The 14035-nt window shown below is 39.7% G+C and overlaps 1 protein-coding gene across 1 annotated transcript in view; it reads left to right on the top strand.

Annotated features, from left to right (window-relative positions):
* Window positions 1-14035, top strand: part of ANKRD6 (ankyrin repeat domain 6) — a 45359-nt gene that overhangs the window by 18999 nt on the left and 12325 nt on the right. Inside the window, exons 3-7 of the mRNA XM_070953991.1 lie at window positions 8473-8571; window positions 9427-9525; window positions 11134-11232; window positions 12415-12513; window positions 13662-13760. Of these exons, the coding sequence (XP_070810092.1) occupies window positions 8473-8571; window positions 9427-9525; window positions 11134-11232; window positions 12415-12513; window positions 13662-13760 (495 nt within the window). The remainder of the gene's footprint in view (window positions 1-8472; window positions 8572-9426; window positions 9526-11133; window positions 11233-12414; window positions 12514-13661; window positions 13761-14035) is intronic.

Below are 14035 nucleotides of genomic sequence, written 5' to 3'. Positions count from 1 at the left end.
ATGAATATAGGTAAATTAAGGACTAGTAGTTATAATCTGTTGGAAGCATGTTAGAATTTTTTAAAAATATATATATATACATTTGCCCTTCCATCAAGGACATTGGAAGGGACTGATTTATTTTTCCCTGAAAAAACATTTGGTAGGAGTTTCTACTTTGAAGAGGCCAAAATGCCAATTAATGTTTTCACTGCAGTTCTGTTTGGCTGTCTTCAAGCGGTCAATGTCTACATCTCTGGCAGTTGCATTAAAAGGGTGAAACATAGTCCAAGAAGGCTTGTATTTATAGAAATGCATTAGTGCATATCATTAGTTCATGAAATTAAGAAACTTTGGGCAAGAGGGTTCATGATTGATTAGTTGCACCCTTTGTCGATTAAACTTGGCCATTTTCAATCTTTACAAAAATAATGAGTGCATATATACAAAAATGGTGGTTTTGTTACTGTCTACAGTATTTAACAGGGGTGAAATCCAGCAGGTTCTGACAGGTTCTGGAGAACCGGTAGTGGAAATTTTGAGCAGTTCAGAGAACCGGTAGTGGAAATTTTGAGCAGTTCAGAGAACCGGTAGTGGAAATTTTGAGTAGTTTGGAGAACCGGCAAATGCCACCTCTGGCTGGCCCCAGAGTGGGGTGGGAATAGAGATTTTACAATATCCTTCCCCTGGAGTGGGGTGGGAATTGAGATTTTGCAGTATCCTTCCCCTGCCATGCCCACCAAGCCATACCCACCAAGCCATGCCATGTCACGCCCACCAAGCCACGCCCACAGAATCAGTATTAAAAATTTGGATTTCACCACTGGTATTTACAGAATCTTGATTATTATTATTATTATTAAATCTGGGCAGCATTTCTCCCAGCAATGTTGTTGAGCTTAGATCAAAAATTAATTGATTGATGAAGATTCTCAAGTGATCTTAACTTGAAAATGATTACCGTACTATTTATTAGAGTAAATAATGATGTTCTCTTTTTCTGTAGCACCCCAATTCTTTGTCTGCTGCTTTTGATAAAGTATAGTTTTGCACAATTCCCCCTGTTCTTTTAGATCAAGACCTTGTGGATTAGTTGTATATATATATTATCTTGTGAAATATATTTGGACTCTTCTTTCATTAATTGTATTTTCTACCCTAGAATTTCTTCAGGTGATGTACAATAGCTGAATACAAATTTATCCTTACAGCAGTCCTGTGGGATAGTCAAACTGAGTGGGACTTAATGTGCCAAAGACATACAAATTGAGTGAGGACTGTCATGGCTCTTCAATATTAATCCCATATTTGCCCATAAGTATGATTAATAATGTAGTCTTGCAGCAACCAAGATAACTAACATTTCCAACTTTCAAGAGGCTGTCTTTTATTTTGACTATTTTTTCACTAAGCCGTAGAAGTAATTATTTTATTTGTGAATATCCAACTCTAAATCATTTATTAATTATCTGATGTATATATACCGATCTCAAGCTACCGATCTCAACAAGTTAACAAAATCATCATGACCAGTATCCTCATAATTACAATGTCTTCTGCCAGATGATGTAAAGAAACTTGTTAAATGTGGTAGAATATTTTAAATGCTGACTTCATGTTCTACAGATGTTGATCGTTTACATATTGTTAAAGACCTAATCATTAATTGAAGAATGACCTCCAGTGACCTTGAATGGGATTATTATGAATTTCAGCCTGTGGAAACCAGTTCTCTAGGCTATGAAACCCCACGAAGTAATTCTTTCCTTCTCCCTGCTAATCCCGCAAGCCCCTATTGGAATCCAGATGCCATCTCTGATTGGTCAATGAGTGTTCACACAGCACACGCCCCAGAAATAGTCAAGGGAGCAGTGGTCCTGGTCACAGAAGTCGAGGAAGAAAAAAATAAGAAAAAACAGAGGAAAAAGGCTAGAAAAGATCCTAGAAGATTGCAAAGAGAGAAAGAGGTTAGCACTCTTTTCAGCTTGCATGTAGCATTCGGACTGGCGATCTGGCATGTCAGATCTACTTCAAAAATGCATGGTTGCATGTCTCACTTATTTAGACGTTTCTCCTCAAAGTAATTTACCTTTTGTGTAGACTCCCACTGTGTGTTCTAGGGTTTCCCTGTCTAGAGGAATGTACCGTATCCCAAATGCCAAAGGATGTTGTTTCCATTTATATGGACTCATCCCTAAACAAGGAATCTGAGGGTTGGGCACATGAGTCATTCACAGGCAACCATGGGTTCTGGGAGCATTTTTAATCCTTGCTTTAATAAACCACGTTGTAGTGGCTTTAAGGACTGTCATCTCAGGCATTATTCCGAACCATGATGATGCCGAAATGAGGACTTACTCAAATAAACTCTGCCCTTTCATTTTTATATCATAGTGTTGCACACAAATATATATAATCATGTACATAAGATGGAGTCATCAAAATACAAATTTCATCGCTTCTGTCTCCTTGGATGAATATGATCTCAGGATCAGTATCCGGAATGGTTGAAGAATACATATTATCTATGAGGAGTTGCTCATTTTTGTGAAATGGTTGAGGTATTGGAAGATAGCTTGATTAGGACTACTGGCTATGAATGTTTAAAATGTTTGAATTGTGCATGCATTTACCGACCTTCCAAACTGTGCAGGGAGGTTTTGGCAACGGGCTTTTTGTATTCTCATTTATTGATTGCTTTTGTGTTCTTTTATTTTCTTTTTCTTTTTTTTGCTGATCATTGAATAAATTAAAAAAAGGATGGTTAAGATAATTCAAATATGTATTTTTATTAACTGGATTACTATAGGGAACACAGTGGGCAGTGGCTTAAAAACACTGGATTTGTCAACCAGAGATGGCCAGCACTCCCGCAGTTCAAGCCCATAGCATCGCGTGGCGGAGTAAGCTCCCATCATTTGCCTTTAGCTCTTGCCCACCTAGCAGTTTGAAAGCATATTAAAAATGCAAGTAGATAAATAAGTACCACTGGTGGGAAAAGCTAGTAGTGTTCCAGGTGGAAGTGGGAGCCAGCGCCGGACCTGCTCCAATGTGAGGCGAGGTCAGTGAAAGAAAGCCTGGATGACCCAACATCCCTCGAGCGCTGGTAACCAGCTGGGGTAAAGCTAGTTTGCCCGCAGTGGTGCACTATGAATAGCGTGCATGTGTGAACAAAATGAACTGGAAATTTTAGACTGAACTGCTTTGTGGTAAAAAGCATTGTAGACTTCCCTGGCTATCTATGCTGTGCACTAAAAAATAAAACAAAACCTGGGTTGCTATTTCCTGTTCTTGTAAACATGAGAGTATTAATTTCAGGCACCAAATCAGTGTTACCCTTTATAGAGAGGACTATTCTTTTATTCTGATAGCTGGATTATACTATATCTTTATATCATTATTTCTACATCAACACAGATTTACAGTAGAAATTACATATTAAGTGCAACATCTAGCTTCCAATTGCTATTGCACTCGATGGAATTTGGTTCATTCTGAGTTGCCAGAGAAGAGTTCTCTTTTGACACAGAGATGTCATGTGACCATGTCACTTAGTGACAGAAGTTCCAGCACTTCCAGTTCCTGTTGCTAAGCGAATCCTGCGCTGTTATTAAGTGCAATGTCACGAAGTCGCCATTCGTGACCTGCCAGATTCCCAAGTCACGTGACTTGCAGGAAGCGGGCAAAGAAGGTTGCAAATAGCGATCACATGACCACAGGATGCTGTGACCATCATAAGTACAAGGACCAGTCATAAATACCTCTCATTCATCACCATTATCATTTTGAATAGTCCCTTGAAGTAGTCATTAGGCAAGAACTGCCTGTATTACTCTTTTTTTCATAATCTTTTAAAAACTGTATTATGCCTCTTTATATCCTACTCTTTGAGTTCGCCTGTCCTAGATATTTTGTATTGCAGTCACCAGCTCATCTCCCATGTGTGAAAGCATCATTGCTACAGCCACAGAAGGCTGGCCTGACTAACTATTTTGTAGGCTTTTCTGCTTTGATGTGGGCAGAAACTATCAGTGTCACTTATTAAAGCAATTTCCTGCTGTGTGACTTGAGATTCTTTTTTAATTGGAGGGAATTTTTTTCCAGAGCAGACATTGTCTTTCTCTAATGTGAGCATTAGGCTGGGTTTTGTTCATGCCCTGATCTGATTAAAGTTACTGTTACAACAAAAATCTATTGGGTGGGTGAGCAAGTCAACTTCTATTATGAATTAATAATCAGTCTAAGCTATTTGATAGCAAGAGGCTATACAAGGCCCAGTAATAAAAAATAATTGAACTTCTCTTAGGTTATCTGTCATTTTTTAAAAAAATGAATATGGTTTCCTTAAGATTGTTTGTGTCAAAATCATACAAGCATAAATATAGATATAGATATAGATATAATTTTATCCCCATATATATTAGTAGGAACTGTTTCACTACTACTTGTGACCTTCCCTGCCAGTTTCCCCATTGACTTTCTGGGGAAGCCAGCAAGGAAGGTCACAAATGGTGATCAGATGATCACAGGGCACTGCAACCAATTGATTGTGTGTGCCAGTTGCCAATTAATCAGGCCAGATCCTGATCACAGGACCACAGGAGTGAGATACAAATAGCCCTGCACTTATGACCATTTGTTTAGCGCCATTGTAACTTTTAGTGGTTGCTGAACAAATGGTCATAAGCCAAGGACTATTTGTATCTCAAATTCAGACAGTATCTTTATCAAATCACTGTCAACAGATTCTTTCCAACTAGCTACACCTCAAGTTACAATTTGTATAGGTCTCTCTGAGACCATCTCTGATTGGGATAGTTGCATAGAAGATGAAGATTCAGAGGGACAGTTTGTTTCTGAGGCTGGAGCGATATTGTCAATAATCCCCATATATGCACAGTTATTATAAACTTCAGCTTTTCTCTCTCTTAGTTTTGATTGTTCTTCTTCTTTCTTATAGAAGTGAGTATTCACCAAACTCCAATCTGGTACTCAAAGCTCTGTATTTGAGAGCTCTGTAGCTCTGTAAGCTCTGTAAGCTCTGTAGTGGGCCTATCACCTACTGCTGGCGACATTAAACTCAAGGCGAAATAAGATCTGTTTGAAGGCACTTAGTAGAAAGCAGTTCCAATTCAGATTTATCTTCTTATAGATAAATTTGTTTTGCAGTGATGAATGGCAAGGTGTAGATGGAGCATCCCCCTTGGGGAATGGGTTCTCCATGCTGCATAGCTTATAGCAGTGATGGCTAACCTTTTTGCCGTCGCGTGCCAAAAGTGGGGGGAGTGCGGGGGTTTGCGCACGAGCCTGTCCACACCCATAATTCAATGTACCCTGCCCCCCTGCACATGTGTGTGTGATGTCCCCGTGCTCTCCCTGCTTTTGACACGCGATGGCATGGTGGGCCCGGTAGGCCCGTTTTTTCGCCCTACCCAGGCTCCAGAGGATTTCTAGGAGCCTTGGGAGGGCGAAAACTGCCTTCCCCACCCCCCCGGAGGACCTCCGGAGGCTGGAAATAGCCCATTTCCTGACTTCTGGTGGGCCTGGAAGGGCCGAAAATCAGGTGGCTGGTGCGCACATGCATGCTGGAGCTGAGCTAGGGCAATGCTCGCATACCCACAGATACGGCTCCGCGTGCCACCTGTGGCACATGTGCCATAGGTTCACCATCACGGGCTTATAGGAACATTTCGGTAGATTGTTCAGGCTGTTTCTCAGGGCCCACTTGTAATACGTAGATCATCAACTACAGACTTATTCTCCAACAGTTATGTGAAGATTATGCGACATTGACCGCTGGGTGTTTTTTGTTTTTTGTTTTCCTTTTGTATAGTTTTGCTTTGGACTGGAGCACCTTTTTTATTTATTGGGGATTTTGTATTCTCAGAGGCTGGCCTTAGCAGCATTTCCATAGTGGAGCAACTTGAAGGGAGTAAGCTGTTAGGAGACCCAGTTGCGATTGTGGCTGACTGCACCATAAATTTAACTATTTGAAGGTTGCTTAAGTTCAGTTGTGTTTCCTCTGGAGAGACAGTGGCAAATAGCTGAGCTAAGACTTTCTGATTTCCCAAAAAAATTACTTGAAGCCTGTATCTTTAATTAAATCCAGGGTATTTCTTTCCCTGGGTTTGTCCTGTTCTGACTTGATGTTAAAGGAGTCCTCTGTTTTACACATAGCGGATGGTTGTGATTAGGAGCTCTATATAGTCTTGTGCCATCTTTCTTCACCGGCTTGGCTCTCCTCCCAGAATTTAGCAAGGGCTGGATACAGCTGTTATAAAGAAAGTATTGGCAGAATATAAAACCTGCTTAAAAAGTTCTTAAGTTTGAAAAGCAGAAAATAAACTGCCTAAAAGGTAGCATTATCCTTTTGGATCCGTGTCTGCCGAGAAGGCAGGAGATTTCTCTAAGCGCATTAGAGCACACTTTACAACAAAGAAGTAATATTGCCTGCCTGTTGTGCCACCTGCTCTCCTTCAGGGGAGTTTCAGCAACTTGAAGCAGGATCCTGTGTCTCTGGAAAATTAGTTTTCTCTCAGTGGCTTCTTTAACTGGAAAGAAATCTCAGAGCGGGAGTGTCAAACTTGATTTCACTGAAGGCCACATCAGGGTTGTGTTTGACCTCAGGGGGATGGGTGGGCATAGCCAGGGTGGGCGTGGCCAGCTCAATGTCACTCATGTCGGGGGCTCCTGTGGTGGCCCGAGTGCTCTGCTAGTGAAAACGGAGCTCGGGAGGGCCATGTGTGGCCCTTCTGAGCTCCGTTTTTTGCTAGCAGAGGGTTGCAGGAGGTCGTTGCAGTCAAAAATCGAGCTTGAGAGGGCAGCACATGACTCTCCCAAGCTCCATTTTCACTGGCAGAGGCACCGGGGGCTGGTCCTTTGCTGTTTCCAAGGCGGCCCAAGAGCCAGATCTAAGTACCCTATGGGCCTTGAGTTTGATACCCCTGGGTTAAAGGTAGGTTTCAAAACTTATGAGCTGTAAATTAGTTTCATAGCTAGTTTGGAAATACAGTTTTCCATTAAAGTCTTTAGTTCATCTTTTTTTTTTTTCCCATATTTTCACTGGCTGATTTCATATTTTTACTGGCTGATTACGTGTAACAATATCTGTTTGTGCTGCTAAAGGGCAATTCTTAGCAACCAAATCCAGGTCTCCATTTAAATTACTCTTAGTATAAAGAGCAACCTCCCTTCTGTCAGATACCTATGAAGTAAACGGGTCTTAAAAATTTGATAAATAAATAAAAATAAAACCTATTGGAACTTCAACTTCAGAAAAAGGGCAGTCATTCACTTCCCAGTCTAATGAGGAATAAGAATTAAAAGTTAAAAGAAGAGAGGAAGAAGGAGAGGAGACGTACATACAATGTATTTAAGATGGAATAAGTCTTTTTATCTTTGGTTGCCCAGAGGCCATCACAGTCTTATATTGTTTGGGATTTTGTCTTTGCTGAATCTCTGGCTTGCACTTCCCTTTCATCTTTTTTTCAGGTTCTTCTTTTGTTCCTGCTTTATAATTTTGTACCTTTGATTAGCATTGCAATATGCCAGGATATCAAAATATCTTATTTCTAATTACTAATTTTTTTTAAAAAAAATTTAAATATTAATTCCACTTGCTAAAAAATAAAATAAAAGTAAAAAGAAGGTGAAAAATTGAATAAAACTAAGAAAAAAAAAATACTAAAATTACTTGATTAAAAGTAAAAAAAAAAAAAGAAGTAAAAGGAATGGAAAATCAGGAGCTCATTAGAGAGTTGTCACTCTGTCACCATCTTCTATGGGAAAGGTTGAGGGGTTGCTGCATTATGATTTGTAAACTATTATGTTTTGACTTCAGTTTTTACACCAAACTAAATAGACCTTTGAGTTGGGCCCTTTCCTGGTGACCTTACTGACCTGTTCATGTAATTTAATTTTTAAAGATATGGAAGTGGTTTTTCCCTTCCCTTTTTTTCATTTTTATAAATAACTCAAGGTGGTGAACATACTTAGTACTCGTTTCTCCTATTTGCTCCACCTGTGAGAAGGTGGTTGGGCTAAGAGAGTGTGACTGGCCCAACTCACGCAGCTGACTTTCATGCCTAAGGTGGGACTAGAACTTGCCATCTTCTGATTTCTATCCTTAACCACTAGACCAAACTAGCTCTAGGTTTGTTGGGGTTTTTTTCCAGAATTTTTTAAAAAGAATTTCCCAGTCTCATGTACTGCTCTAAAATTTTCTGAAAGTTGCTCATTCTAAACGCCTCTCCATCAACCAAATTTGATCATGTGCTGCCACCTGCTGTGACCAAAAACAAGTAAACCACATGATAACTTAGCAGAATGTGTGAATCAAGCCTGTGACTGTTACAGCTAGAGTATATCTTTGCTATCTATCTGTGGGCTGAATGTATTTCACAGTCACTTAGTATGTTCTCCCCATGAAAAAGTCTATATCACTGTGTGTAACATAACGTCATTAAATAGAAACATCACTGCTTCTCTTTGCAGAGTGATCAAACAGCTTTGCATCGGGCGACTGTTGTAGGGAACACAGATGTTATCTCAGCTCTTATCCATGAAGGGTGTGCAGTGGACAGGCAAGACAAGGTAACAATTTTGGCCAAGGTCCTTGGTTTGTGGCTTTTGGTGTTCCATCCAAGACTGTGCCATCAAATGTTAGTAGCGTATTGCCAAATTTGGTTATCCAGTTGTATAGCTTTCTTTAAAAAGCAAGCAACAATTCCCTAGCATCCAGGCAAAGCTGAAGAAGCTTCTTGGGTGAAAAGTGAAACGTCTTCAAAGAAAAACCATAAAGTCCAGTTGCCTCTTGAAAAAAGAAAAATGCACCTATGGGACAACCATAACCTGGATGACTGAGAATTCTTGATTGACATCAAGAAGCAACAAGAAAAATAGATGTGCTAAGCTTCTACTAAGAAGAGAAAAATAGTAGTAGTAGAAGAAATAGTAAAAATGATGATGATGGACCTAAAAAGTGAAATTGAAAGATTATAGCATAAATCTGCCATAGTGATCTCATGGTTATTGGCATATTGACATACTGAGTGCCATATCCAAAAATCTTGGACGGCACTTAGAAAATCTGTGCATTGACAACATTTCCATCTGTCACTTGCAAAAGGCCACACTGCTTGGATTCACACATATATCAGGCTGACACATTATGACATCCTAGGTTCTTGGGAAGAACTCGATGTGCATGAAGGCCAACAACAACCAAAGAACTGGCAGCTGTGATTTCATATTTTTGGGAACAGATAATAAAAATAGGGAATAATGTGGTTCAATTGCCCAATCTCCAAGGCGGAGTGCTTAGAATGTTCCCTTCGTTATAACAAGGTTTGATAAGAGGCATTTCTTTGGTGGTGATGGCCAATGCATGTAAAGTAAATAATCTTAATTCTTTCTATAAAATGGCTGTTTTTCTGTTTTGCTCCCCAGGATGGGAACACAGCTCTTCATGAAGCTTCGTGGCATGGATTCAGCCAATCAGCTAAGCTGCTTGTTAAAGCAGGAGCTAATGTCCTTGCCAGGAACAAGGTGAGCTACACACCAAAAGGAGCTTTTCAATTCTTGTAGTTTGACAAAAGACACACAATAAATAAGACATCAATTTTTCCTTGTCAGTTGCTTTTGGCAGTGGCGTTTCCTGAGTAGTGGTAGTACATTTCTTTTGCTTTAATTGGCTGTGCCTCAGTTGTTCCTCACGAACACATTAGAAATGAATTATCTTGATCGCCGACACAGTTACATTTCATTTTGGCTGAAAAGACTTTTAGCATTGCATTCAAGGTAGAAAAGAACCATTATAATAGGGATGTGAATTGGGGTAACAAGGAAATAATGAAGAAACAAAAATAAATTTATCAGAAATAGGAGGGTTAAGCACAAAAGTAAAAAAGCAAAGGAAAATTGACTTGATTAATTTCCTTCTTGATGGAGCATTATTATCCCTGTTTGTGATTGTGTTTCTGTTGTTCAATTAAAAGCAGAGTTTCCATTGAATGTCGATACTTGGGGAATCCCATAGCTTTGATTATATTCATCTTGCTCAGTTGTATATAATTTAACAGTTCTGACAGTGTTATTCTTTCACCTTTCCTCAACCTTACACAACTATTCCCCCTTTTGAAGCAGATGGTTTTTTGGAGCTCAGGAAAATAGAGGTTTCTTGTTATTCTTGTAATGCATTGATGCCTCATATTATTATTAATATAAGTGGAAATGGGCTTTTGTTGATACAATCTTGAAAATGTTCCTATGTCATAAATAGAGAGAAAAGTATCTATGTATGCTTGCTAGCAGACAGTGATGATATGTAGTATGAAATTTATTCCATTATTTTTAATTCATCAAATTCGATCCTAATAAGGTAAATGAAGATCAGCATTTTTATCACCATTCATTGCATCATACAGTTTATCTAATCTTCACAGCAACAACACAGTGTTGTTTGCATATACACCTGTTCATATTCATGTCTTCCAACGACCGCTTAATATTCCAGGTATTCCTTACTTATAAGAAAGAGAGAAAGAGAGAGAGAGGGAGGGAGAGAAAGAAACCTTTATTGTCGTTTTTTACTGTGAGCACACTGGCCCACATTAAAAATGAAATTCTGTTGCCTGCTTTCAGAAGAAAGTATATATCTACCCCAGTGGTGGGTTTCAACATTTTTTATTACCGGATCTGTGGCTGTGGCTTGGTGGGCAGTGCAGGGAAAGGATATTGTAAAATCTCCATTCCCACCCCACTCTGGGAAAGGATACTGTAAAATCTCCATTCCCTCCCCAATCCATGGGGATCCAAAATCCCCATTTCCTCCTGATCAGCTGGGACTTGGGAGGTCCAGTTCTCCAGAACTGGTTAGAACCTGCTGAAAACCACCTCTGATCTACCCATACACAACACACAAATATATACACGTATGTAGTTATACATTAAATAACAACCACATCCTTACCTTATTTCTCAGTTATTGTTGAGCCATTTACTAGGAAAAGAAATATTTTTTCCCTAAAGCAAATTCTAACTAAATAGCATTCATATTCATTCTTTCCTCCCCAAATAGAAATACCGCTTTTTAAAAAAAATCCCATACTTGTTTTTCTAATGATGTTTAGTGTGTTCCCCTCCTTCTTTTTTAAGGCAGGTAACACTCCACTGCATTTGGCCTGCCAAAACAATCATTCTGAAAGTGTGCGAGTTCTATTGCTTGGAGGCTCTCGGACTGATATCAAAAACAATGTGAGTATTACAAAATATACTGGTTTTTTTTTTAAATAAATGTTATTAAACCAAATGTATTGAATGTTCGGATACAGATATTTCAGAATCCGTATTGAGTCTCTGTGTTGTGAGCCATTCCATTGTTTCATTATCTGTATAATAACTGCAAGTATGTTGGTATTAGACATGAGTCATTTAAATATGCATTTGGGATTTTAGTGGACCCATGCCAAAAGAACATAAGCTTATGTTCTTGGAATGAGCATCACAAATGAATCATCAATTGAATGGAGTCAAATAACACATTTTTCAGTTATGGATTGGGCGAAGTTTTAAAGTTCTGCTTGGTACACTGAGCATAAAAGCAGCAGTAAAGGAGAATATGTATAAGAAAAGAACCAAGCTCAGAGAACACCAGGGATTCCCTCATAAACGGAGCACTTGCAACTAAAGGTGTCAGGTGGCTTGTTTGTGATTACAAAAATATAAGCAAAGTATGCTATCATAACAGTGCAGCTACCAAGTAAATGGGCTATTGACATCTGAGGATAAGAATTCTCAATTCCCGTCCTTGTCATTAGAAGAATAATGTAGTGATCAATATTTTCTGCATGTTGGTTTAGAGCAGGGGTGTCAAACTCAAGGCCCATGGGGCCTTTCTGGTCTACCCAATGTGAAGAGGAAAGATCAGGCCAGTGTAGCTTCAGCCCAGTCTACCCAGTGCGAAGAGGAAGGATCAGGCCAGCGTAGCTTCAGCCTAGTCTACCCAACGTGAAGAGGAAAGATCAGGCCAGTGTAGCTTCAGCCTAATCTACCCAAGGTGAAGAGGAAAAATCAGGCCAGTGTAGCTTCGGCCCAGTCTACCCAGTGCGAAGAGGAAAGATCAGGCTAGTGTAGCTTTGGCCCGGTCTACCCAATGCGAAGAGGAAACATGCCAACAGTTGGGGGAGTGGTGTCAAGCTGATCAATCCCAACCGGTTGGCCATGCCCAACTGATTGGCCAAACCCACCCAGTCAGTCATGGCCCCCCGGTCCTCCGAGGTCAACCACAGCCCTGATGCTGCCCTCAATGAAATTGAGTTTCACATCCCTGCTTTAGAGCCTCCCAGGGAATGTGTACGTTGCTTTAAGATGGGACATCTCATTAGCGGAAGCTCTTTTTTTTACTGGATTTGCTTAGCTCCTCCCCTTTATTTTTAGGCAGGAGACACTTGTCTGCATGTTGCAGCTCGTTACAATCACTTACCCATCATTAGGTTGCTCCTCACTGCTTTCTGTTCCGTCCATGAAAAGAATCAGGTCAGTGCATGCACTTTAATGTCCATGTTTCATTTACTATCAGGTTTTCATATGCATTCTGGTACTCAGGGCTTGGATAGAGGTTGTGGTACTCTGGATCTAATAGAAGCAATTGAAGTGAGTATTTATTAGAATCCTATTGTTACGTCCAAGATATTCTTTCAGTGTTTAGAATGGGCTTGAAGAAATTGGGCATCTTCTGTTGGCTACATTGGAAGTTCGTCATGACATTTATACTTTAAAATGAACTTTTTGGTCATGTAAAATAAAATTAAAAAACTGTGGTGCAGTAGTAATTCAGCTATATGGATTATCGTTCTGCAGACTTTGAATGCAGTAGAAAAAAACCTGACAACATCATTTAGTGTTGTACCTTATGATTCTTGATGAACGTATCTTTTCTTTTATGTACACTGAGAGCATATGCACCAAGACAAATTCCCTGTGTGTCCAATCACACTTGGCCAATAAAAAATTCTATTCTATTCTATTCTAGATTTCATACCCAAATAACAGGAAGGTCTATGGTTTGGTGGATCCCCCAATTTACATATGTTTTGTAATTTGCATTGTATGAAAATTTACATATTAACCTTAAAGGAATTTGTTTTATACGAGCTCCTATAAAATATACGAGTATATTTTATGAATATTATCCATCCCTTACATAAATTTGAATGTAATAACTTTAACAGGTACTCCTCAGGGGTGGGTTCTACTTACCTTTACTACCGGTTCGCAACGGGGCCGTGCGCGCATGCACAGAAGCATTCTGATGACATCGGGGTCAGTGGGCGGAGCCTCCCGCCAGTTTTACTATTGGTTCTATAGAACCGGTGCGAACTGGGGACAACCCACCACTGGTACTCCTCCTTCCTAGCTGATCTGTTATATCAGGATTTTACTGTAAGGATTTCAAATAATTAGAAAATAACCCAATAATTTGGATTGTTCCAGTCATGCAGTTTTGCTTACAAAGTACCAAGTAATTAGGTACAATCTGCTTTTGAGAGGTGAGGGGGGGGGGAGAGAGAGAGAATGAGAGAGATGAATGAGAGGGAGGGAGGGACAAACAGACTGACCGACCAGGACTGAATGTGAAAATGAAGGTCATGATGAATAGGCCATTCTGATTTTGTAACTTTTAGGTTGGAGATACAGCACTTCATGTAGCTGCCGCATTGAATCATAAGAAAGTGGCAAAATTGCTTTTGGAAGCTGGAGCTGATGGGACAGTAGTCAACAATGTAAGTGTGGAAGTTTTTTTGGGTTACTGCTCTATTTTCTGTTAAATACCAATTGAAATGTTGCTATGGGCAACATGAAGGTCACGGGCGCCTAATAAGGTCATATGGGTAGTCCTTGACTTACAACATTGACTTTAATGACCGTTCGAAATTACAACATCACTGTTTAATGACCGTTCGAAGTTATAACATCACTGGAAAAAAAATGACTTGTGACTGTTTTTCACACTTACAACCATTACAGCATCCCCATTGTCATGTGATCAACATTTGGA

The sequence above is a fragment of the Pituophis catenifer genome, unplaced genomic scaffold (assembly GCF_029215685.1).
Source record: "Pituophis catenifer annectens isolate HBS135680 unplaced genomic scaffold, rPitCat1.0.hap2 SCAF_1, whole genome shotgun sequence".
In the NCBI taxonomy this organism is placed as follows: Eukaryota; Metazoa; Chordata; class Lepidosauria; order Squamata; family Colubridae; genus Pituophis; species Pituophis catenifer.
The sequence above is the reverse complement of the archived record's forward strand: the minus strand, read 5'-3'. Positions and strand labels throughout refer to the sequence as shown.